This window comes from Dreissena polymorpha, chromosome 3 (genome assembly GCF_020536995.1).
Source record: "Dreissena polymorpha isolate Duluth1 chromosome 3, UMN_Dpol_1.0, whole genome shotgun sequence".
Classification (NCBI taxonomy): domain Eukaryota; kingdom Metazoa; phylum Mollusca; class Bivalvia; order Myida; family Dreissenidae; genus Dreissena; species Dreissena polymorpha.
This window is the reverse complement of record NC_068357.1, coordinates 113,019,802-113,046,525: the sequence shown is the minus strand read 5'-3', so window position 1 is coordinate 113,046,525 and position 26,724 is coordinate 113,019,802. Positions and strand designations below refer to the sequence as shown.

At 39.1% G+C, this 26,724-nt stretch overlaps 1 protein-coding gene across 1 annotated transcript in view; it reads left to right on the top strand.

Moving 5' to 3' along the window:
* LOC127871073 (uncharacterized) overlaps positions 1–26,724 on the top strand; it is a 156,558-nt gene that overhangs the window by 72,614 nt on the left and 57,220 nt on the right. Inside the window, exons 51-60 of the mRNA XM_052413720.1 lie at positions 1,450–1,871; positions 8,733–8,821; positions 9,390–9,516; positions 9,919–10,006; positions 11,738–11,956; positions 12,947–13,174; positions 13,619–13,774; positions 14,321–14,592; positions 15,838–16,434; positions 16,860–16,974. Of these exons, the coding sequence (XP_052269680.1) occupies positions 1,450–1,871; positions 8,733–8,821; positions 9,390–9,516; positions 9,919–10,006; positions 11,738–11,956; positions 12,947–13,174; positions 13,619–13,774; positions 14,321–14,592; positions 15,838–16,434; positions 16,860–16,974 (2,313 nt within the window). The remainder of the gene's footprint in view (positions 1–1,449; positions 1,872–8,732; positions 8,822–9,389; positions 9,517–9,918; positions 10,007–11,737; positions 11,957–12,946; positions 13,175–13,618; positions 13,775–14,320; positions 14,593–15,837; positions 16,435–16,859; positions 16,975–26,724) is intronic.

Genomic DNA, 26,724 nt, shown 5'->3' with positions numbered 1-26,724 from the left:
TGTAGACAGTAGAGGTCACAGTTTGCATCCAATCTTGATGAAATTTGGTCAAAATGTTTATCTTGATGAAATCCGGTTTGGGATTGTATTTGGGTCATCTGGGGTCAAAAACAAGGTCACTAGGTCAAATAATAGAACAACCTTCTGTAGACAATAGAGGTCACAGTTTTCATCCAATCTTTATGAAATTTGGTCAGAATGTTTATCTTGATAAAATCTGGGTTGGGATTTTATTTGGGTCATCTGGGGTCAAAAACTAGGTCATTAGGTCAAATAATAGAAAAACCTTGTGTAGACATTAGAGATCACAGTTTTCATCCAACCTTTATGAAATTTGGTCAGAATTCTTGATGAAATCTGGGTTGGATTGTATTTGGGTCATCTGGGGTAAAAATCTAGGTCAAATAAATAGAAAAACCTTGTGTTGACAATAGAGGTCACAGTTTTCATCCAATATTTATGAACTGTGGTCAGAATGTTTATCTTGATGAAATCTGGATTGGGATTGTATTTGGGTAATCTAGAGTCAGGAACTAGGTCACTAGGTCAAATCATAGAAAAACATTGTGTAGACAATAGAGGTCATAGTTTTCATCTGATCTTAATGAGTCAGGTGAGCGATTCAGGGCCATCATGGCCCTCTTGTTTAATTTTGAACTTGACTTCCATGGCTATGACAAAGCAGGGAGGGTTTATAATTTTTCTTTGTGAAAAAGCTCTAGCTACAATTTCCAAACGGGACTACACAGACAGCTCATTGAAAGCTGTGCTTAGGGAGAACAACCCTTTGCATGCTGGGAATTTTTTCGTCTGCTAAAATGTCGTCTGCTGAATTTATAAAATTAGCATTTTCTTTGATTTTTTTCAAAGAATACTATTAGAAAAGCAAACAGTTTGGATCCTAATGAGACGCCACGTTCTGTGGCGTCTTATCTGGATCCAAACTGTTTGCAAAGTCCTTCAAAATTCGGTTCCCGCACGTTGCTCATCTGGATCCAAATTGTTTGCAAAGGCCTTCAAAATTCGGTTCCAGCACCGAAAGAGTTTAAATTCCCTACTTAACCTACCCATGCTAATTGTTTGGCAAGGTTACTTATAACAACCACTGTTTACACGTTATTAGTACCTGTATGCAGTGTATCATTCAAAACAAAAAAGCAGTGGGTTTTGTCATCAAGACTAGAATAATTAACTCTTTCAGTGCTGGAACCAAATTTTGAAGGCCTTTGCAAACAGTTAAGATCCAGATGAGACGCCACAGAACGTGGCGTCTCATCAGAATCCAAACTGTTTGCTATTCTGATAGTAGCATTTGAAAAAAAATCAAACAAAATGCTAATTTTAGAAATACAGCAGACAACATTTTAGCTGACAACGAATTTCCCAGCATGCAAAGGGTTAACAACATTGATAAATTGCCATGTTGTTGATGAGTGTGTTTTGTTTCAGAATTAATATCACTGCTAACATAGACGTGGGAGCGATGGGCAAGACTGCTGCTGGTGGTGCTAAAGGAACTGACCCAGAGTTAGGAACAAGAGCTAAGAGGGCAACTGACGATGTAGAAAAGATTTCTAAAAGGTCTGCACAAACAAAACAGACAAACAAGACCAAACAGTCAAAAAAATCTACAAAAACGAAAAAAACTGTGAAGAAGAGTACCAAGAGTGGTGGAATTTCAACGAGTAGAAACAGTTGGATTCAGCCTGCGCCGGTCGTGATCAAAGAAAGTGCCTCGAAGTTGTGTGCACAGCTTGAGGCTGCCTGGCTATGTGTGGAACCCAGTCTGTCCAAGCTGGAGACTCGTCACAGACTGGTTGTGCTGAAAACACTCCAGGCTATTCACAATGCTGTTACTGAAACTTGCAAACGTAGGTGATAGATTTTATTTAAAAACAGTTTAGAATTTTCTGTAAATAATTAATGGTCTTGAGAAATATTATGTTTTGGTCTAGAATCATCATCTTTAAGATTATTTATTCAGTATATAATTGTTGATAGCATCAACATTCAATCATACAAGAAAAGAAAGAGTAACTCATACAAAATAAAGTTTTACTTTTGGGGCTTACTTGGATTTTTTTAACATAAAACATAGTTTTATCTTGAATTTTTTAGATTCAACCTTTTATATGTATTTTTTATGCTTCTTAAGCACTAGAAATTTATGGTATATATATTCCTTGTAATTTAAATAAAATGAGCCGCACTCTAGAAAAATCATACATTATGATGTGCATAAAGTGTGGTCGACGCAGGCTTATCAGACATTATGATGTGCATAAAGTGTGGTTGACGCAGGCTTATCAGACATTATGATGTGCATAAAGTGTGGTTGACGCAGGCTTATCAGACATGATGTGCATAAAGTGTGGTTGATGCAGGCTTATCAGACATTATGATGTGCATAAAGTGTGGTTGACGTAGGCTTATCAGACATTATGATGTGCATAAAGTGTGGTTGACGCAGGCTTATCATACATTATGATGTGCATAAAGTGTGGTTGACGCAGGCTTATCAGACATTATGATGTGCATAAAGTGTGGTTGACGCAGGCTTATCAGACATTATGATGTGCATAAAGTGTGGTTGATGCAGGCTTATCAGACATTAAGATGTGCAATAAGTGTGGTTGACGTAGGCTTATCAGACATTATGATGTGCATAAAGTGTGGTTGATGCAGGCTTATCAGACATTATGATGTGCATAAAGTGTGGTTGACGCAGGCTTATCAGACATTATGATGTGCATAAAGTGTGGTTGATGCAGGCTTATCAGACATTATGATGTGCATAAAGTGTGGTTGACGTAGGCTTATCAGACATTATGATGTGCATAAAGTGTGGTTGACGCAGGCTTATCATACATTATGATGTGCATAAAGTGTGGTTGACGCAGGCTTATCAGACATTATGATGTGCATAAAGTGTGGTTGACGCAGGCTTATCAGACATTATGATGTGCATAAAGTGTGGTTGACGCAGGCTTATCAGACATTAAGATGTGCATTAAGTGTGGTTGACGTAGGCTTATCAGACATTATGATGTGCATAAAGTGTGGTTGAAGTAGGCTTATCATACATTATGATGTGCATAAAGTGTGGTTGACGCAGGCTTATCAGACATTATGATGTGCATAAAGTGTGGTTGACGCAGGCTTATCAGACATTATGATGTGCATAAAGTGTGGTTGACGCAGGCTTATCAGACATTATGATGTGCATAAAGTGTGGTTGAAGTAGGCTTATCAGACATTATGATGTGCATAAAGTGTGGTTGACGCAGGCTTATCAGACATTATGATGTGCATAAAGTGTGGTTGACGTAGGCTTATCAGACATTATGATGTGCATAAAGTGTGGTTGACGCAGGCTTATCAGACATTATGATGTGCATAAAGTGTGGTTGACGCAGGCTTATCATACATTATGATGTGCATAAAGTGTGGTTGATGCAGGCTTTTATCAGACATTATGATGTGCATAAAGTGTGGTTGACGCAGGCTTATCATACATTATAATGTGCATAAAGTGTTGTTGACGCAGGCTTATCATACATTATGATGTGCATAAAGTGTGGTTGACGCAGGCTTATCAGACATTATGATGTGCATAAAGTGTGGTTGACGCATATGATGTGCATAAAGTGTGGTTGACGCATATGATGTGCATAAAGTGTGGTTGATGCAGGCTTATCAGACATTATGATGTTCATAAAGTGTGGTTGACGCAGGCTTATCAGACATTATGATGTGCATAAAGTGTGGTTGACGCAGGCTTATCATACATTATGATGTGCATAAAGTGTGGTTGATGCAGGCTTATCAGACATTATGATGTGCATAAAGTGTGGTTGACGCAGGCTTATCAGACATTATGATGTGCATAAAGTGTGGTTGACGCAGGCTTATCAGACATTATGATGTGCATAAAGTGTGGTTGACGCAGGCTTATCATACATTATGATGTGCATAAAGTGTGGTTGATGCAGGCTTATCAGACATTATGATGTGCATAAAGTGTGGTTGACGCAGGCTTATCATACATTATGATGTGCATAAAGTGTTGTTGACGCAGGCTTATCATACATTATGATGTGCATAAAGTGTGGTTGACGCAGGCTTATCAGACATTATGATGTGCATAAAGTGTGGTTGACGCATATGATGTGCATAAAGTGTGGTTGACGCATATGATGTGCATAAAGTGTGGTTGATGCAGGCTTATCAGACATTATGATGTGCATAAAGTGTGGTTAACGCAGGCTTATCAGACATTATGATGTGCATAAAGTGTGGTTGACGCAGGCTTATCATACATTATGATGTGCATAAAGTGTGGTTGACGCAGGCTTATCAGACATTATGATGTGCATAAAGTGTGGTCGACGCAGGCTTATCAGACATTATGATGTGCATAAAGTGTGGTTGACGCATATGATGTGCATAAAGTGTGGTTGACGCATATGATGTGCATAAAGTGTGGTTGACGTAGCCTTATCAGACATTATGATGTGCATAAAGTGTGGTTGACGCAGGCTTATCATACATTATGATGTGCATAAAGTGTGGTTGATGCAGACTTATCAGACATTATGATGTGCATAAAGTGTGGTTGACGTAGGCTTATCAGACATTATGATGTGCATAAAGTGTGGTTGACGTAGGCTTATCAGACATTATGATGTGCATAAAGTGTGGTTGATGCATATGATGTGCATAAAGTGTGGTTGACGCAGGCTTATCAGACATTATGATGTGCATAAAGTGTGGTTGATGCATATGATGTGCATAAAGTGTGGTTGACGCATATGATGTGCATAAAGTGTGGTTGACGCATATGATGTGCATAAAGTGTGGTTGACGCAGGCTTATCAGACATTATGATGTGCATAAAGTGTGGTTGATGCAAGCTTATCAGACATTATGATGTGCATAAAGTGTGGTTGATGCATATGATGTGCATAAAGTGTGGTTGATGCATATGATGTGCATAAAGTGTGGTTGACGCAGGCTTATCAGACATTATGATGTGCATAAAGTATGGTTGACGCATATGATGTGCATAAAGTGTGGTTGAAGCATATGATGTGCATAAAGTGTGGTTGACGCAGGCTTATCAGACATTATGATGTGCATAAAGTGTGGTTGACGTAGGCTTATCAGACATTATGATGTGCATAAAGTGTGGTTGACGCAGGCTTATCATACATTATGATGTGCATAAAGTGTGGTTGACGTAGGCTTATCAGACATTATGATGTGCATAAAGTGTGGTTGACGCATATGATGTGCATAAAGTGTGGTTGACGCATATGATGTGCATAAAGTGTGGTTGATGCATATGATGTGCATAAAGTGTGGTTGACGCAGGCTTATCAGACATTATGATGTGCATAAAGTGTGGTTGACGTAGGCTTATCAGACATTATGATGTGCATAAAGTGTGGTTGACGTAGGCTTATCAGACATTATGATGTGCATAAAGTGTGGTTGATGCAGGCTTATCAGACATTATGATGTGCATAAAGTGTGGTTGACGTAGGCTTATCAGACATTATGATGTGCATAAAGTGTGGTTGACGCAGGCTTATCATACATTATGATGTGCATTAAGTGTGGTCGACGCAGGCTTATCATACATTATGATGTGCATAAAGTGTGGTTGACGCAGGCTTATCATACATTATGATGTGCATAAAGTGTGGTCGACGCAGGCTTATCAGACATTATGATGTGCATAAAGTGTGGTTGATGCAGGCTTATCAGACATTATGATGTGCATAAAGTGTGGTTGAAGTAGGCTTATCAGACATTATGATGTGCATAAAGTGTGGTTGACGCAGACTTATCAGACATTATGATGTGCATAAAGTGTGGTTGACGCAGGCTTATCAGACATTATGATGTGCATAAAGTGTGGTTGACGTAGGCTTTTCAGACATTATGATGTGCATTAAGTGTGGTTGAAGTAGGCTTATCAGACATTATGATGTGCATAAAGTGTGGTTGACGCAGGCTTATCAGACATTATGATGTGCATAAAGTGTGGTTGACGTAGGCTTATCAGACATTATGATGTGCATAAAGTGTGGTTGACGCATATGATGTGCATAAAGTGTGGTTGACGCAGGCTTATCAGACATTATGATGTGCATAAAGTGTGGTTGACGTAGGCTTATCAGACATTATGATGTGCATAAAGTGTGGTTGACGCATATGATGTGCATAAAGTGTGGTTGACGCATATGATGTGCATAAAGTGTGGTTTACGCAGGCTTATCAGACATTATGATGTGCATAAAGTGTGGTTGACGCAGGCTTATCAGACATTATGATGTGCATAAAGTGTGGTTGACGTAGGCTTATCAGACATTATGATGTGCATAAAGTGTGGTTGACGTAGGCTTATCAGACATTATGATGTGCATAAAGTGTGGTTGACGTAGGCTTATCAGACATTATGATGTGCATAAAGTGTGGTTGAAGCAGGCTTATCAGACATTATGATGTGCATAAAGTGTGGTTGACGCAGGCTTATCAGACATTATGATGTGCATAAAGTGTGGTTGACGTAGGCTTATCAGACATTATGATGTGCATAAAGTGTGGTTGACGCATATGATGTGCATAAAGTGTGGTTGACGCATATGATGTGCATAAAGTGTGGTTGATGCATATGATGTGCATAAAGTGTGGTTGACGCAGGCTTATCAGACATTATGATGTGCATAAAGTGTGGTTGACGTAGGCTTATCAGACATTATGATGTGCATAAAGTGTGGTTGACGTAGGCTTATCAGACATTATGATGTGCATAAAGTGTGGTTGATGCAGGCTTATCAGACATTATGATGTGCATAAAGTGTAGTTGACGTAGGCTTATCAGACATTATGATGTGCATAAAGTGTGGTTGACGCAGGCTTATCATACATTATGATGTGCATAAAGTGTGGTTGACGCAGACTTATCAGACATTATGATGTGCATAAAGTGTGGTTGATGCAGGCTTATCATACATTATGATGTGCATAAAGTCTGGTTGATGCAGGCTTATCAGACATTATGATGTGCATAAAGTGTGGTTGACGTAGGCTTATCAGACTTTATGATGTGCATAAAGTGTGGTTGACGCAGGCTTATCAGACATTATGATGTGCATAAAGTGTGGTTGACGCAGGCTTATCATACATTATGATGTGCATAAAGTGTGGTTGACGCATATGATGTGCATAAAGTGTGGTTGACGCAGGCTTATCAGACATTATGATGTGCATAAAGTGTGGTTGACGTAGGCTTATCAGACATTATGATGTGCATAAAGTGTGGTTGACGTAGGCTTATCAGACATTATGATGTGCATAAAGTGTGGTTGACGTAGGCTTATCAGACATTATGATGTGCATAAAGTGTGGTTGACGCAGGCTTATCAGACATTATGATGTGCATAAAGTGTGGTTGATGCAGGCTTATCATACATTATGATGTGCATAAAGTGTGGTTGACGCAGGCTTATCAGACATTATGATGTGCATAAAGTGTGGTTGACGCAGGCTTATCAGACATTATGATGTGCATAAAGTGTGGTTGACGCATATGATGTGCATAAAGTGTGGTTGACGCATATGATGTGCATAAAGTGTGGTTGATGCATATGATGTGCATAAAGTGTGGTTGATGCAGGCTTATCAGACATTATGATGTGCATAAAGTGTGGTTGATGCATATGATGTGCATAAAGTGTGGTTGACATAGGCTTATCAGACATTATGATGTGCATAAAGTGTGGTTGACGCAGGCTTATCAGACATTATTATGTGCATAAAGTGTGGTTGATGCAGGCTTATCATACATTATGATGTGCATAAAGTGTGGTTGACGCAGGCTTATCAGACATTATGATGTGCATAAAGTGTGGTTGAAGTAGGCTTATCAGACATTATGATGTGCATAAAGTGTGGTTGAAGTAGCCTTATCAGACATTATGATGTGCATAAAGTGTGGTTGACGCAGGCTTATCAGACATTATGATGTGCATAAAGTGTGGATGACTCATATGATGTGCATAAAGTGTGGTTGACGCATATGATGTGCATAAAGTGTGGTTGACGCATATGATGTGCATAAAGTGTGGTTGACACATATGATGTGCATAAAGTGTGGTTGACGCATATGATGTGCATAAAGTGTGGTTGAGGCATATGATGTGCATAAAGTGTGGTTGACGCATATGATGTGCATAAAGTGTGGTTGACACATATGATGTGCATAAAGTGTGGTTGACGCATATGATGTGCATAAAGTGTGGTTGTCGCATATGATGTGCATAAAATGTGGTTGACACAGGCTTATCATGATTGACACTTTTGCTTTTTCTGAATTTTTGATTCTTTTAAATAAAAAATTTCATAAAAGCAGAGAAAGTGTTGTCACTAATAAGCCTGTGAAAGTATTGTCACTAATAAGCCTGTGAAAGTGTTGTCACTAATAAGCCTGTGAAAGTGTTGTCACTAATAAGCCTGTGAAAGTGTTGTCACTAATAAGCCTGTGAAAGTGTTGTCACTAATAAGCCTGTGAAAGTGTTGTCACTAATAAGCCTGTGAAAGTGTTGTCACTAATAAGCCTGTGAACGCTGCACATGCTAATCTTGGTCACTTTAACATGAACATTAAATTTTAAGACCCATTTTTCTTGAGTGCGTCAGAAATATTTGATTTCTTTATGTTAACAGCTATCCAGTGTTATTCCTGCAAGGGAATCGCTAGCAATGAAGTCTGCAATTCTCAACCCACTAATGACTGCCCTGTTTCTGGTCAACAGGTATGTTTCAACTATTTCCAGAAGGACTGATTTGCATGATTATAATGTTTAAAGATCACTTGTGAAGATGTAAAGAACTGATTCCAAACCAAAATCAAGAAGTGTTGAAGTTATTTAAGCTGAGTTTGCTTTGATTGGGAAATATATGGTTGCCAAACAAAAAAATAAGCATTTCTTCTTCGTTGGATTTTGCAATCACTTTTATATTAAATTCTAAGGACATGGGCATGATTATTCATTTATAGAACATTTTTTTAAATGAAAATTTTAAAATCGCATTTTCTTGAAAATGTCAAAAAGATGATATGATTGCAAATAATCTTTAATTAATGATTTTTTTGCTACTGAAGAAATTTTCAAATAATTTGCACTTACCTACTACTCTTAAAAGATAATAATTTGTGGGACATACAGTTTCTTTGATTTAACACAAATGCATCAGAAAATGACCAACACATTTTCATCTTTATTTTACAAAATCAGAAAATCATTAATTGACAGGTCAACAAAACAAAAGAAAAAAATTAAACCACAAAATTGAATTCTGACGACTATTATTCCCTTGCAGATGTGCTACAGCCAGCTTACAGTTGACGGCTACTCAAAGGGATGTGGTAACCCCACCTTCTGCGCAGCGTGCCAGGGCCTTGACGACTGCTACTGTTGTCATGGACACAAGTGTAACCAAGGAGACGGTATGAGGCTTATTATATGGGAGTGCCACTCTAATATAGCCGTTTTTTAAAGCGAGCACCAGGGTATATATGATTTAAATGTCAATATTTTATACTGACAATCTTAAACCAGTATATCAATATGGCCTAGGGATGTTGAATAAATAAACAATGTTTGTATGGTATCGTCAATAAAATATTGTTTACTTCAGTAAAACTTGCGATGTGAAAGTTAGAACTGGTATCAACACGTTTACATGTATAAGTGGTAGAACCAAAATTGTTTCATTGTTGTGTGAATTCAGCCCCATTTTTGTTAGAGTGTGACTCTTTTCTTTTACCTTTATATCTCAGATGCCCCTATCTGTAAGGTGGAGGAGGCCGTGACCTGTGTGACTCATTTCTTTTACCTTTATATCTCAGATGCCCCTATCTGTAAGGTGGAGGAGGCCGTTACCTGCTTTGTGGACATGATAACCCTGGTCGTGCAAGCCAAGGACCTGACATATGTGTACGTAGTAGGCCTGGTTCTGGGAAGACTGAGCTTAATGCGATTCTTTGTAGAGTGTCGTCCCAGATTAGCACGTGCAGTCAACCGACCAATCTGGGACAACACTTTCCACCTAGACTGGATTTTGAATTAGAAAAGACTTCCTTTAAACAAAAAATTCCATAAAAGCAGAGAGTGACATCCCTGATAAGCCTGTGCATATTACACAGACTTATGTGGGACAGCTCTGCAAAAATGCCTTAAGCCCAGTTTTCCCAAAAGGCCTCTAGTGGTCATACTCTTCCTCTTGCTATGATCAGATTTTATAAAACTACTTATCTGTTTTTGATTCATTTGATAGGGAAACACTTTTCTATTTAAGGAAAAGCATTTCTTTTAGTAAATTAATATGTTAAAACATATTTGATAAGTATTAAAATTGACAAAGTCTTATATTAAAAGTAGGGATGGCAACGAATACCGATTTCGGTATTCGAATATTCGGTCACCTTTCCGAACGAATATTCGGTTATTCGGTCAGCATCTGTTGGAAAAAAGTCAACTTTGTTTACCGTACCATTACTCCATGAATTCTACTTTCGTTTTTACCGGAAGTTCACTGGAAGTGACTAAATATTGACACAACGTTGCCGTCGCTAATTCGAAGCTGATTTTGTTGATTACTTTTTATTGTAAAAATTGAATGACAAAAACTGTTTTTAAACTATTAATATCGTACATCAACAATAGAACGAGAAACATAATATTACATGACGACAAAATAATTACATGACAAAACAGTTAGATCTACATATAATTAAAGCTGAACTTAAACGAATTATGAACATAGCCACAACACACTTTGAACCTGTTTAACAGACTAAACAGTCAGTCTTTTAAAGTTGCCACGTTAAAAAGACACTTGGATCGGCAGCTTCTTATCGGATGATGTCGTGAAATATTGGTGTAGCAATTATAATATTTTCAATTAAATGAGGGTGCAATACCAAAAACATTTCTTTAAGTATAATACCTGATTGAATATTGAGTAATTAATTTATGTTTTGACCATACGATGCGCAAATACTCATTAGAGGTTGAGTAAATTATTTTCTAAAAGCTTTTTTGATTGATTATAACCATACGATCTGTTTTGTTTTTCACACCATGTCGGCTCTTTCTTTACTCATTTAATCTTTGATCATTTTAAATGTAATTCGAGTTATTATATCAAGACGGGTCGGTGTTTTAATTGCCATACGGTCTTATTTGTTTTTTTACACAAAGTTGGCTTTTCCTTTACTCATTTAATCTTTGATAATTTTAAATGTAATTCGAGTCATTTGGATCAAGTGCAGGTCGGTGTTTTGATTGCCGACGCCATTTGCACCTATCATAATTTTGACACAAAGTGTCTGGCTTTGTTAGCGGGATTTATGACCGGTATTCTGTCATCACCATAGTGACGCATTATCGCGCCAACCGGAATAAACATTATGACACGAGGAACAACTTTTTTGACAAAGTTTGAAGTAAATTTTACGAATACAAAGTCTTTGAAATTACTCGATTTTTTATTTTTTCTTCCGAATATTCGATTCGGAAAACAGTATCCGAATATTCGGTCCGGGACCGAATATTCGGATATTCGGATATTCGTTTACATCCCTAATTAAAAGTCAACAAGATATTTGTGCAAAAGATACAATTGAGACTTGCCTTCATTGTTGTTTTCTCTTTATACATTTCCAGTCTGATCAAGAATAAAATAGAATGTGTGATTGAGCACACCATGCACTGTGTAACTTCTCGCTACTACGCCCTCTACAAGATCGCCATTGAGATCCGGGACATGTTCAACCACGCCGTCTGTGTGGGGAAATATGGAGACCCCTCGTGTGGAACCCCCAGCATTCTGGCTCTTGGATATTTCATCCAGAATCCTCTGAAGTACAAGCCTCCTGTGTGCAGGTATAGCTGATCTATTCTTTGTTCTTAACCATTTGCATGCTAGGAAATTTGTCCTCTGCTAAAATGTCGTCTGCTGAATTTCTAAAATTAGCATTCTCTTCAAAAAATTTCAAAGAATACTATCAGAATAGCAAACAGTTTGGATCCTGATGAGACACCACGTTCTGTGGCGTCTCATCTGGATCCAAACTGTTTGCAAAGGCCTTCAAAATTCGGTTCCAGCGCTGAAAGAGTTAACCCATTACCACTTAGATACATATTTTGATGCATTTGTGGTTCCTTAGTAAGTTTAATTTAAGACCTTTCTTACTAGATTCAAGTTTTTATGGCTTTATTTCCAACCCTTAGATACTGATGGACAGCAAACAGCATAATACCTGAACAGACTGCAAGTTTCTTGCAGGCTGTTCTGGTTTAATGCTGTTTGCACATAGCCATTTTCACTTTGTCTGTGAGTGGGACCTAAGGGTTAAGTCTTACAATGTATAGATGAATACAGCCCACATTTTCATGAATGATTTTACACAATTCTCCGTTTGTTCGTTCATGTACATTTAGACGTTATATTGTTTACAGTTTACAATATCTGTTATAACTCGATGTAATCAAACAATTCAGATTGTTTGCCATTTACCTGTTGCCACTGACAAGCTAAGTGAAAATTGCTATATGCAACCAACATAAGCCCAGAACCGACTACAAGCAACTGGCAGGCTGTTGGTCTAATGCTGTTCGCTGCTCATCAGCATCTAAGGGTTGTACATGAGGTCTTTATAACTTTAACCTATGTGGAAAGATCTTTAATTTAATTTGATTTTCTAAGGGACTTCAAACAGGTCACAATACATATCTGAGTGGTAAAAGTTTAAAATATTTCAGACAATTAGAAGTAACATGAAAGTATAGGGACAAATTTGTGGAAGCAAAACACATCTGTTATAATTCAAAGAAGCCAAGCAATTAAGATTTTTTGCCTTTATAATATTCCAGACAATTAGAAGTGACACGCAAGGTCAGGGACAGCTTAGAGGCAGCTGAAGTCTGCAGCGAGGCAGCTATCACTTCAGTGAGCATGGACTATCAGCTGGCCAGTCAGACGCTCAGTGGTTTCTGCATGATCCCTGACGGGCCGGACCGCGGTGTATGTGACATTTCGTCTGCCTTAGCGAATTGCACGGACAAGCAAACATGGCTTGCTGCTGGAGACAATCAGTGCAGGTATATGTTCTTTTATGACTTGAAGCCATTTCTAATGTAGGCTTTATATGTGTTTGCTTTTTTGGTGTATGACAAGTAAGTGCTGGTCTTGTTGTCCATTACACAGCACTGCCCCTGTGGTGTGAGGTACTCTTGACAGTGACAGGTACTTGTTGAAGTAGAATGTTTACCATACACATGATAATGTATGGATTTATGTAGCACATTTTATCACAAAGCTAATATCAGTAGTAAATTAGTTGTCTATTAGAAGTGTGAATTGCCTCATTTTGCGTGGCAAAGTCTACTGATTTAATTATACAAGATTGCATAATAGTTAACCTCTAACAGACATAAACTGCTTTTAATGAATGTTTTACTAGTATTGAACATTTCTTGAGTTGAGGAAATTTTCTAAAGGTTTTGCTGAATAATTGAAATAGGGCTCTTGTATAATTGTTAAAGTGTGACTGGGGTGAAAGCGTTCAAGGATTGCGCGATTAAGTACACAAAAGGCTGCCTATCAGTGCAGCGAAGCGCCCTCTATCTACCAGCGCTGACTCACATTGACAGGCTGAAGCGGGATTGTGAAAAACCTCCGCAGGATTTGGACAAGATATTGTGAGTTCTTTTATTGTACATCTTTCTAATATAAAGCAAAATTTTGTCTTATTAAACATTGTACATCAACAGATTGGTTGGGGAAATAAGAAAATTATAAACGATAAACATGCATGTATGAGTGAGTTTGTTAAATGGAAATAATTATTGAACAAAATTAAAATAGCACATTAATTCAATTTTACACATCACCATTTTGTCTTAATGATACTTTAAGTACCCAGAACATTTAGAAGCTTTTACTTAAATGCTTTCCTTTTAATCAACAGCCAATAGTTATCCATAGTTATAATTTTAATGTCTACCCTTTTGAAATTTGCTACTAAGATTGGATTTGTTTACAATTTTGCTTTCAGCCATTAAATGCATCAACATCACCTGATTGATTTTGTAATTGATACACATTCATATAATTCTTCTGCTAAATGATAACTGTTATTATATTTTATTATGCGTGTGTCAAGTGCGATTTAACAAAAAACAAACAAATGTTATAAATGTGTCAACATGTAAATCCTGAATCTTCTTCCAACTTTACTATTTCAGGTCTGAGATATTTGTTGGTGACTCACTGTCATCAGTGTCAACTTTCTACGTGGAATTCATTCAACAAATCAAGTTCGCCCTTGTGAACTCACTGGACTTCAATGAGGACATGTGCAAACTGATCGTAAACCTGCGCGCCAACTTGACCACTGCCGCTGCGCAGGCTAGCCCCCTGACCAACCTGGTTACCAACCTGAACCTTGACTTCCTGGCCAACAGTGTGGAGGCTGTGTGCAAGGATCCCTCTATCACCACGGATACAGTGAAAGAAGGTACCCTATGAGCCTCGATCTGGGAATACGGGGCTCTATGAATGTGTGAAGAGACTGTCATCCCAGGTTAGCCTCTGCAGTCTGCACAGGCTTACTTGAAACAACACATTCCCCTCATACTGGTTTTTCATTACGAAGATACTTTATTCAAACAAAATAATTTTTTTATTTTGTTTAAATAAAGTATCTTTGTAATAAAAAATCATTATAAAATACAAGCGGAAAGTGTCAACCCTAATTAGCCTGTGCAAATTGCAAAGGTTAATCTGGCACGACACATGGCTTAGGCTCAGTTTTCCCATAAGGTTAATCTAGCACGACACATGGCTTAAGCTCAGTTTTCCCATAAGGTTAATCTGGCACGACACATGGCTTAAGCTCAGTTTTCCCATAAGGTTAATCTGGCATGACACATGGCTTAGGCTCAGTTTTCCCATAAGGTTAATCTGGCACGACACATGGCTTAAGCTCAGTTTTCCCATAAGGTTAATCTGGCTGGACACATGGCTTAGGCTCAGTTTTCCCATAAGATTAATCTGGCATGACACATGGCTTAAGCTCAGTTTTCCCATAAACAGGCTGATGTATTTTGTTCCATGCTTGTTGGATTGGAGGATTTGCAAATCAAATGTCATATGTCAAATTGTTGTAACTTATAACAAAATGTTACTTTTTATGTCCCCCACCACTATAGTGGGGGACATATTGTTTTTGCCCTGTCTGTTGGTTTGTTTGTGTGTTTGTGCCAAACTTTAACATTTGCCATAACATTTGCAATATTGAAGATAGCAACTTGATATTTGGCATGCATGTGTATCTCATGGAGCTGCACATTTTGAGTGGTGAAAGGTCAAAGTCAAGGTCATCCTTCAAGGTCAAAGGTCAAATATATAGCTTCAAAGCGGCGCAGAAGGGGACATAGTGTTTCTGGCAAACACATCTTGTTGTTCTTGATTTTGAAAAAAAGCTTTTTGCAGGGAAATATTGTTATCAACTGTGAGAAGATATTTCCCAAGTTCTGGACAGTGAAATTTTGGGAAAATTGTCTAATTTAAAAGAAATTATCTTTTAGACAGAGGCCTTTGTTTGACCCCTGCTTAAGAAGGGAAATATATTCTTAACCATTTAATATATAATTATATGTTGAGTCCTCAATTGGGTAAAATTAAGTATTCAGATAATCATTAAAACAAAGTTATAAAAATGTCACTTTTCGATAAATTTTGTATATTTCTTGGATTTCAGAATGTGGTCAGAGCAAGATTGACATAGTCATGGCATTAGATAGCTCAGGTAGTATACAAGAAGAAAACTTTGAACTTGTCAGAGCATTTGCACTCAATGTTGTACGACTAGCAGACACTGAAAACATTCGAATCGGTGTCATGCAGTTCTCAAAAGACAGTTACCACGAATTCTACATGAATGATTATTTGGAAACTGTTAACGGCAAAGAAATCCAGAACAAAACTAAGATGGAGAAAACATTGATTGATATGGAGTATAAGCTTGGAGGGACAAATACTCATTTAGCAATCAATAAGGCAATTAGCGAGTACTTTACCACTGCAAGAGGTGCCAGAAAGGACGTGAAACGACACTTGTTGATTGTGACGGACGGGAAATCAAATGAAGGGAATTTGACCTTGCTGGCTGCAGGGAATGCGAAGGCCATGTATGGTATCCACATATTCGCGGTTGGAATTGCAATGAATGAACCAGATCAGAAGAAAGAGTTGCACGCCATCGCTAGCACACCTTCTGACCAAAATGTCCTTGAGGTGAAAGAGTTTTCACAACTTGATGTGGTCTACAAGAAGATATTTGTACATTTTTGCCGACGTAAGTGTGGTTCAGTTTTCAAGTAATTAAAGTTAAGGTTTAATCATTTTCTGTTGTTTAATTTCCCAATTCTTTGTAATTGTTTTATTTTGAACATAAATATTAAAAAATATTATTTTATCATGCTGAGGCAGTTTGTAAAAAAGTATTATTTTGTTATTTTAATAACACCTTATTGGCATGTTGTGACTGGTCTATAAATAATTGAGTTGATCAATAACACATGGCTGCATATTCCAATTACTTTAAAACCTTAGACAAAACCAGGGTTTTGTGCAAGACTATTGTATTGTATTGTAGAACATGAAGCAGATATTACATTTTTCCACACACCCTCAAAATTAACCTTAGACATTTAGAAAAGGCTGTGTATTGTTTTCTACTAGTCAGTTAAAGTTAAATGTACAACTTGTTTTTTGCTTCAGTTGTGATACCCAGCTATTGTCAGTTTGAGACTCTGGTGGAGAAAACAACAGACGATCTTATGCTGTCCCTCACATATTCCTACAGCGCAGCGTCCGAGTCCGACAAGATTTGCAGGCAAGTGGTGTCAGGTTCTTACTCTTACCTATGCCACCACACCTAATTATATGAGCCTGGTTTTGAAAAAAAGTGTGATAATGCATGTGCATAAAGTGTCGTCCCAGGTTAGCCTGTGCAGTCTTCATAGGCTAATCAGGGACAACACTTTCCACCTAAACTTGATTTTTGCTTAGAAGATAATTTATTAAACAAAATATGCAATGAAAATCAGAAAGTGTCGTCCTTGATAAGCCTGGACCAACTGCACAGGCTGATTTAAGAGGACACTTTACACACAAGCATTAAACCCTAATTTTCCATAGCGAGACTGGTATGTTTACAGATAGGGTAGTGTTGTGAATAAAAGTGGTTGTCTACCTATCAGGAGGTCACATATAGGGTGGTGTTGTGAATAAAAGTGGTTGTCTATCTATCAGGAGGTCACATATAGGGTGGTGTTGTGAATAAAAGCGGTGATCTACCTATCAGGAGGTCACATATAGGGTGGTGTTGTGAATAAAAGTGGTTGTCTTCCTATCAGGAGGTCACATATAGGGTGGTGTTGTGAATAAAAGTGGTTGTCTTCCTATCAGGAGGTCACATATAGGGTGGTGTTGTGAATAAAAGTGGTTGTCTACCTATCAGGAGGTCACATATAGGGTGGTGTTGTGAATAAAAGTGGTTGTCTACCTATCAGGAGGTCACATATAGGGTGGTGTTGTGAATAAAAGTGGTTGTCTACCTATAAGGAGGTCACATATAGGGTGGTGTTGTGAATAAAAGTGGTTGTCTACCTATCAAAAGGTCACATATAGGGTGGTGTTGTGAATAAAAGTGGTTGTCTACCTATCAGGAGGTCACATATAGGGTGGTGTTGTGAATAAAAGTGGTTGTCTACCTATAAGGAGGTCACATATAGGGTGGTGTTGTGAATAAAAGTGGTTGTCTACCTATCAGGAGGTCACAGATAGGGTGGTGTTGTGAATAAAAGTGGTTGTCTACCTATCAGGAGGTCACATATAGGGTGGTGTTGTGAATAAAAGTGGTTGTCTACCTATCAGGAGGTCACAGATAGGGTGGTGTTGTGAATAAAAGTGGTTGTCTACCTATCAGGAGGTCACATATAAAGTGGTGTTGTGAATAAAAGTGGTTGTCTACCTATCAAGAGGTTACATATAGGGTGGTGTTGTGAATAAAAGTGGTTGTCTACCTATCAGGAGGTCACAGATAGGGTGGTGTTGTGAATAAAAGTGGTTGTCTACCTATCAGGAGGTAACATATAGGGTGGTGTTGTGAATAAAAGTGGTTGTCTACCTATCAGGAGGTCACATATAGGGTGGTGTTGTGAATAAAAGTGGTTGTCTACCTATCAGGAGGTCACATATAGGGTGGTGTTGTGAATAAAAGTGGTTGTCTTCCTATCAGGAGGTCACATATAGGGTGGTGTTGTGAATAAAAGTGGTTGTCTACCTATCAGGAGGTCACATATAGAGTGGTGTTGTGAATAAAAGTGGTTGTCTACCTATCAGGAGGTCACATATAGGGTGGTGTTGTGAATAAAAGTGGTTGTCTACCTATCAGGAGGTCACATATAGGGTGGTGTTGTGAATAAAAGTGGTTGTCTACCTATCAGGAGGTCACATATAGGGTGGTGTTGTGAATAAAAGTGGTTGTCTACCTATCAGGAGATCACATATAGGGTGGTGTTGTGAATAAAAGTGGTTGTCCACCTATCAGGAGGTCACATACACAGATAGGGTGGTGTTGTAAATAAAAATGGTTGTCTACCTATCAGGAGGTCACAGATAGGGTGGTGTTGTGAATAAAAGTGGTTGTCTACCTATCAGGAGGTCACAGATAGAGTGGTGTTGTGAATAAAAGTGGTTGTCTACCTATCAGGAGGTCACATATAGGGTGGTGTTGTGAATAAAAGTGGTTGTCTACCTATCAGGAGGTCACATATAGGGTGGTGTTGTGAATAAAAGTGGTTGTCTACCTATCAGGAGGTCACATATAGGGTGGTGTTGTGAATAAAAGTGGTTGTCTACCTATCAGGAGGTCACAGATAGGGTGGTGTTGTGAATAAAAGTGGTTGTCTACCTATCAGGAGGTCACATATAGGGTGGTGTTGTGAATAAAAGTGGTTGTCTACCTATCAGGAGGTCACAAATAGGGTGGTGTTGTGAATAAAAGTGGTTGTCTACCTATCAGGAGGTCACATCTAGGTTGGTGTTGTGAATAAAAGTGGTTGTCTACCTATCAGGAGGTCACAAATAGGGTGGTGTTGTGAATAAAAGTGGTTGTCTACCTATCAGGAGGTCACATCTAGGGTGGTGTTGTGAATAAAAGTGGTTGTCTACCTATCAGGAGGTCACATATAGGGTGGTGTTGTGAATAAAATTGGTTGTCTACCTATCAGGAGGTCACAGATAGGGTGGTGTTGTGAATAAAAGTGGTTGTCTACCTATCAGGAGGTCACATATAGGGTGGTGTTGTGAATAAAAGTGGTTGTCTACTTATCAGGAGGTCACATATAGGGTGGTGTTGTGAATAAAATTGGTTGTCTACATATCAGGAGGTCACATATAGGGTGGTGTAGTTGATAAAGGTGGTTGTCTACCTATCAGGAGGTCACATATAGGGTGGTGTTGTGAATAAAAGTGGTTGTCTACCTATCAGGAGGTCACATATAGGGTGGTATTGTGAATAAAAGTGGTTGTCTACCTATCAGGAGGTCACAGATAGGGTGGTGTTGTGAATAAAAGTGGTTGTCTACCTATCAGGAGGCCAAAGATAGGGTGGTGTTGTGAATAAAAGTGGTTGTCTACCTATCAGGAGGTTACATTTAGGGTGGTGTTGTAAATAAAAGTGGTTGTCTACCTATTAAACGGTCACATATAGGGTGGTGTTGTGAATAAAAGTGGTTGTCTACCTATTAAACGGTCACATATAGGGTGGTGTTGTGAATAAAAGTGGTTGTCTACCTATCAGGAGGCCAAAGATAGGGTGGTGTTGTGAATAAAAGTGGTTGTCTACCTATCAGGAGGTTACATTTAGGGTGGTGTTGTAAATAAAAGTGGTTGTCTACCTATTAAACGGTCACATATAGGGTGGTGTTGTGAATAAAAGTGGTTGTCTACCTATCAGGAGGTCACAGATAGAGTGGTGTTGTAAATAAAAGTGGTTGTCTACCTATTAAACGGTCACATATAGGGTGGTGTTGTGAATAAAAGTGTTTGTCTATCTATCAGTAGGTCAAAGATAGGGTGGTGTTGTGATTAAAGTGGTTGTCTACCTATCAGGAGGTCACAGATAGGGTGGTGTTGTGAATAAAAGTGGTTGTCTATCTATCAGGAGGTCACATATAGGGTGGTGTTGTGAATAAAAGTGGTTGTCTACCTATCAGGAGGTCACATATAGGGTGGTGTTGTGAATAAAAGTGGTTGTCTACCTATCAGGAGGTCACAGATAGGGTGGTGTTGTGAATAAAAGTGGTTGTCTACCTATCAGGAGGTCACAGATAGGGTGGTGTTGTGAATAAAAGTGGTTGTCTACCTATCAGGAGGTCACAGATAGGGTGGTGTTGTGAATAAAAGTGGTTGTCTACCTATCAGGAGGTCACATATAGGGTGGTGTTGTGAATAAAAGTGGTTGTCTACCTATCAGGAGGTCACATATAGGGTGGTGTTGTGAATAAAAGTGGTTGTCTACCTATAAGGAGGTCACATATAGGGTGGTGTTGTGAATAAAAGTGGTTGTCTACCTATCAGGAGGTCACAGATAGGGTGGTGTTGTGAATAAAAGTGGTTGTCTACCTATCAGGAGGTCACATATAGGGTGGTGTTGTGAATAAAAGTGGTTGTCTACCTATAAGGAGGTCACAGATAGGGTGGTGTTGTGAATAAAAGTGGTTGTCTACCTATAAGGAGGTAACATATAGGGTGGTGTTGTGAATAAAAGTGGTTGTCTACCTATAAGGAGGTAACATATAGGGTGGTGTTGTGAATAAAAGTGGTTGTCTACCTATAAGGAGGTCACAGATAGGGTGGTGTTGTGAATAAAAGTGGTTGTCTACCTATAAGGAGGTCACAGATAGGGTGGTGTTGTGAATAAAAGTGGTTGTCTACCTATAAGGAGGTCACAGATAGGGTGGTGTTGTGAATAAAAGTGGTTGTCTACCTATAAGGAGGTAACATATAGGGTGGTGTTGTGAATAAAAGTGGTTGTCTACCTATCAAAAGGTCACATATAGGGTGGTGTTGTGAATAAAAGTGGTTGTCTACCTATCAGGAGGTCACATATAGGGTGGTGTTGTGAATAAAAGTGGTTGTCTACCTATAAGGAGGTCACAGATAGGGTGGTGTTGTGAATAAAAGTTGTTGTCTACCTATCAGGAGGTCACATATAGGGTGGTGTTGTGAATAAAGTGGTTGTCTACCTATCAGGAGGTCACATATAGGGTGGTGTTGTGAATAAAAGTGGTTGTCTACCTATCAGGAGGTCACATATAGGGTGGTGTTGTGAATAAAAGTGGTTGTCTACCTATCAGGAGGTCACATATAGGGTGGTGTTGTGAATAAAAGTGGTTGTCTACCTATCAGGAGGTCACATATAGGGTGGTGTTGTGAATAAAATTGGTTGTCTACCTATCAGGAGGTCACATATAGGGTTGTGTTGTGAATAAAATTGGTTGTCTACTTATCAGGAGGTCACATACTGTATAGGGTGGTGTTGTGAATAAAAGTGGTTGTCTACCTATCAGGAGGTCACATATAGGGTGGTGTTGTGAATAAAAGCGGTGATCTACCTATCAGGAGGTCACATATAGGGTGGTGTTGTGAATAAAAGTGGTTGTCTACCTATCAGGAGGTCACATATAGGGTGGTGTTGTGAATAAAAGTGGTTGTCTACCTATCAGGAGGTCACATATAGGGGTGGTGTTGTGAATAAAAGTGGTTGTCTACCTATCAGGAGGTCACATATAGGGTGGTGTTGTGAATAAAAGTGGTTGTCTACCTATAAGGAGGTCACATATAGGGTGGTGTTGTGAATAAAAGTGGTTGTCTACCTATCAGGAGGTCACAGATAGGGTGGTGTTGTGAATAAAAGTTGTTGTCTACCTATCAGGAGGTCACATATAGGGTGGTGTTGTGAATAAAAGTGGTTGTCTACCTATCAGGAGGTCACATATAGGGTGGTGTTGTGAATAAAAGTGGTTGTCTACCTATCAGGAGGTCACATATAGGGTGGTGTTGTGAATAAAAGTGGTTGTCTACCTATCAGGAGGTCACATATAGGGTGGTGTTGTGAATAAAAGTGGTTGTCTATCTATCAGGAGGTCACATACAGAGTGGTGTGGTGAATAAAAGTGGTTGTCTACCTATCAGGAGTTCACATATAAAGTGGTGTTGTGAATAAAAGTGGTTGTCTACCTATCAAGAGGTTACATATAGGGTGGTGTTGTGAATAAAAGTGGTTGTCTACCTATCAGGAGGTCACAGATAGGGTGGGTGTTGTGAATAAAAGTGGTTGTCTACCTATCAGGAGGTCACATATAGGGTGGTGTTGTGAATAAAAGTGGTTGTCTACCTATCAGGAGGTCACATATAGGGTGGTGTTGTGAATAAAAGTGGTTGTCTACCTATCAGGAGGTCACATATAGGGTGGTGTTGTGAATAAAAGTGGTTGTCTACCTATAAGGAGGTCACATATAGGGTGGTGTTGTGAATAAAAGTGGTTGTCTACCTATCAGGAGGTCACATATAGGGTGGTGTTGTGAATAAAAGTGGTTGTCTACCTATCAGGAGGTCACATATAGGGTGGTGTTGTGAATAAAAGTGGTTGTCTACCTATCAGGAGGTCACATATAGGGTGGTGTTGTGAATAAAAGTGGTTGTCTACCTATCAGGAGGTCACAGATAGGGTGGTGTAGTTGATAAAGGTGGTTGTCTACCTATCAGGAGGTCACATATAGGGTGGTGTTGTGAATAAAAGTGGTTGTCTACCTATCAGGAGGTCACATATAGGGTGGTGTTGTGAATAAAAGTGGTTGTCTATCTATCAGGAGGTCACATATAGGGTGGTGTTGTGAATAAAAGTGGTTGTCTACCTATCAGGAGGTCACAGATAGGGTGTTGTTGTGAATAAAAGTGGTTGTCTACCTATCAGGAGGTCACATATAGGGTGGTGTTGTGAATAAAATTGGTTGTCTACCTATCAGGAGGTCACATATAGGGTGGTGTTGTGAATAAAAGTGGTTGTCTACCTATCAGGAGGTCACATATAGGGTGGTATTGTGAATAAAAGTGGTTGTCTACCTATCAGGAGGTCACAGATAGGGTGGTGTTGTGAATAAAAGTGGTTGTCTACCTATCAGGAGGCCAAAGATAGGGTGGTGTTGTGAATAAAAGTGGTTGTCTACCTATCAGGAGGTTACATTTAGGGTGGTGTTGTAAATAAAAGTGGTTGTCTACCTATTAAACGGTCACATATAGGGTGGTGTTGTGAATAAAAGTGGTTGTCTACCTATCAGGAGGTCACAGATAGAGTGGTGTTGTGAATAAAAGTGGTTGTCTATCTATCAGTAGGTCAAAGATAGGGTGGTGTTGTGATTAAAGTGGTTGTCTACCTATCAGGAGGTCACAGATAGGGTGGTGTTGTGAATAAAAGTGGTTGTCTATCTATCAGGAGGTCACATATAGGGTGGTGTTGTGAATAAAAGTGGTTGTCTACCTATCAGGAGGTCACATATAGGGTGGTGTTGTGAATAAAAGTGGTTGTCTACCTATCAGGGGGTCACATATAGGGTGGTGTTGTGAATACAAGTGGTTGTCTACCTATCAGGAGGTCACATATAGTGTGGTGTTGTGAATAAAATTGGTTGTCTACCTATCAGGAGGTCACATATAGGGTGGTGTTGTGAATAAAAGTGGTTGTCTACCTATCAGGAGGTCACATATAGAGTGGTGTTGTGAATAAAAGTGGTTGTCTACCTATCAGGAGGTCACATATAGGGTGGTGTTGTGAATAAAAGTGGTTGTCTACCTATCAGGAGGTCACATATAGGGTGGTGTTGTGAATAAAAGTGGTTGTCTACCTATCAGGAGGTCACATATAGGGTGGTGTTGTGAATAAAAGTGGTTGTCTACCTATCAGGAGGTCATATATAGGGTGGTGTTGTGAATAAAAGTGGTTGTCTACCTATCAGGAGGTCACATATAGGGTGGTGTTGTGAATAAAGTGGTTGTCTACCTATCAGGAGGTCACATATAGGGTGTTGTTGTGAATAAAAGTGGTTGTCTACCTATCAGGAGGTCACAGATAGGGTGGTGTTGTGAATAAAAGTGGTTGTCTACCTATCAGGAGGTCACATATAGGGTGGTGTTGTGAATAAAAGTGGTTGTCTACCTATCAGGAGGTCACATATAGGGTGGTGTTGTGAATAAAAGTGGTTGTCTACCTATCAGGAGGTCACATATAGGGTGGTGTTGTGAATAAAAGTGGTTGTCTACCTATCAGGAGGTCACATATAGGGTGGTGTTGTGAATAAAAGTGGTTGTCTACCTATCAGGAGGTCACAGATAGGGTGGTGTTGTGAATAAAAGTGGTTGTCTACCTATCAGGAGGTCACAGATAGGGTGGTGTTGTGAATAAAAGTGGTTGTCTACCTATCAGGAGGTCACATATAGGGTGGTGTTGTGAATAAAAGTGGTTGTCTACCTATCAGGAGGTCACATATAGGGTGGTGTTGTGAATAAAAGTGGTTGTCTACCTATCAGGAGGTCACAGATAGGGTGGTGTTGTGAATAAAAGTTGTTGTCTACCTATCAGGAGGTCACATATAGGGTGGTGTTGTGAATAAAAGTGGTTGTCTACCTATCAGGAGGTAACATATAGGGTGGTGTTGTGAATAAAAGTGATTGTCTACCTATCAGGAGATCACATATAGGGTGGTGTTGTGAATAAAAGTGGTTGTCTTCCTATCAGGAGGTCACATATAGGGTGGTGTTGTGAATAAAAGTGGTTGTCTACCTATCAGGAGGTCACAGATAGGGTGTTGTTGTTAATAAAAGTGGTTGTCTACCTATCAGGAGGTCACATATAGGGTGGTGTTTTGAATAAAAGTGGTTGTCTACCTATCAGGAGGTCACATATAGGGTGGTGTTGTGAATAAAAGTGGTTGTCTACCTATCAGGAGATCACATATAGGGTGGTGTTGTGAATAAAAGTGGTTGTCTATCTATCAGGAGGTCACATATAGGGTGGTGTTGTGAATAAAAGTGGTTGTCTACCTATCAGGAGGTCACATATAGGGTGGTGTTGTGAATAAAAGTGGTTGTCTACCTATCAGGAGGTCACATATAGGGTGGTGTTGTAAATAAAGGTGGTTGTCTACCTATCAGGAGGTCACATATAGGGTGGTGTTGTAAATAAAAGTGGTTGTCTACCTATCAAAAGGTCACATATAGGATGGTTTTGTGAATAAAAGTGCTTGTCTATCTATCAGGAGGTCACATATAGGGTGGTGTTGTGAATAAAAGTGGTTGTCTACCTATAAGGAGGTCACATATAGGGTGGTGTTGTGAATAAAAGTGGTTGTCTACCTATCAGGAGGTCACATATAGAGTGGTGTTGTGAATAAAAGTGGTTGTCTACCTATCAGGAGGTCACATATAGGGTGGTGTTGTGAATAAAAGTGGTTGTCTACCTATCAGGAGGTCACATATAGGGTGGTGTTGTGAATAAAAGTGGTTGTCTACCTATCAGGAGGTCACATATAGGGTGGTGTTGTGAATAAAAGTGGTTGTCTACCTATCAGGAGGTCACATATAGGGTGGTGTTGTGAATAAAAGTGGTTGTCTATCTATCAGGAGGTCACATACAGAGTGGTGTGGTGAATAAAAGTGGTTGTCTACCTATCAGGAGGTCACATATAGGGTGGTGTTGTGAATAAAAGTGGTTGTCTACCTATCAGGAGGTCACATATAGAGTGGTGTTGTGAATAAAAGTGGTTGTCTACCTATCAGGAGGTCACATATAGAGTGGTGTTGTGAATAAAAGTGGTTGTCTACCTATCAGGAGGTCACATATAGAGTGGTGTGGTGAATAAAAGTGGTTGTCTACCTATCAGGAGGTCACATATAGGGTGGTGTTGTGAATAAAAGTGGTTGTCTACCTATCAGGAGGTCACATATAGGGTGGTGTTGTGAATAAAAGTGGTTGTCTACCTATCAGGAGGTCACATCTAGGTTGGTGTTGTGAATAAAAGTGGTTGTCTACCTATCAGGAGGTCACATATAGAGTGGTGTTGTGAATAAAAGTGGTTGTCTACCTATCAGGAGGTCACATATAGGGTGGTGTTGTGAATAAAAGTGGTTGTCTATCTATCAGGAGGTCACATATAGGGTGGTGTTGTGAATAAAAGTGGTTGTCTACCTATAAGGAGGTCACATATAGGGTGGTGTTGTGAATAAAAGTGGTTGTCTACCTATCAGGAGGTCACATATAGAGTGGTGTTGTGAATAAAAGTGGTTGTCTACCTATCAGGAGGTCACATATAGTGTGGTGTAGTTGATAAAGGTGGTTGTCTACCTATCAGGAGGTCACATATAGGGTGGTGTAGTTGATAAAGGTGGTTGTCTACCTATCAGGAGGTCACACATAGGGTGGTGTAGTTGATAAAGGTGGTTGTCTACCTGTCAGGAGGTCACATATAAGGTGGTGTAGTTGATAAAAGTGGTTGTCTACCTATCAGGAGGTCACATATAG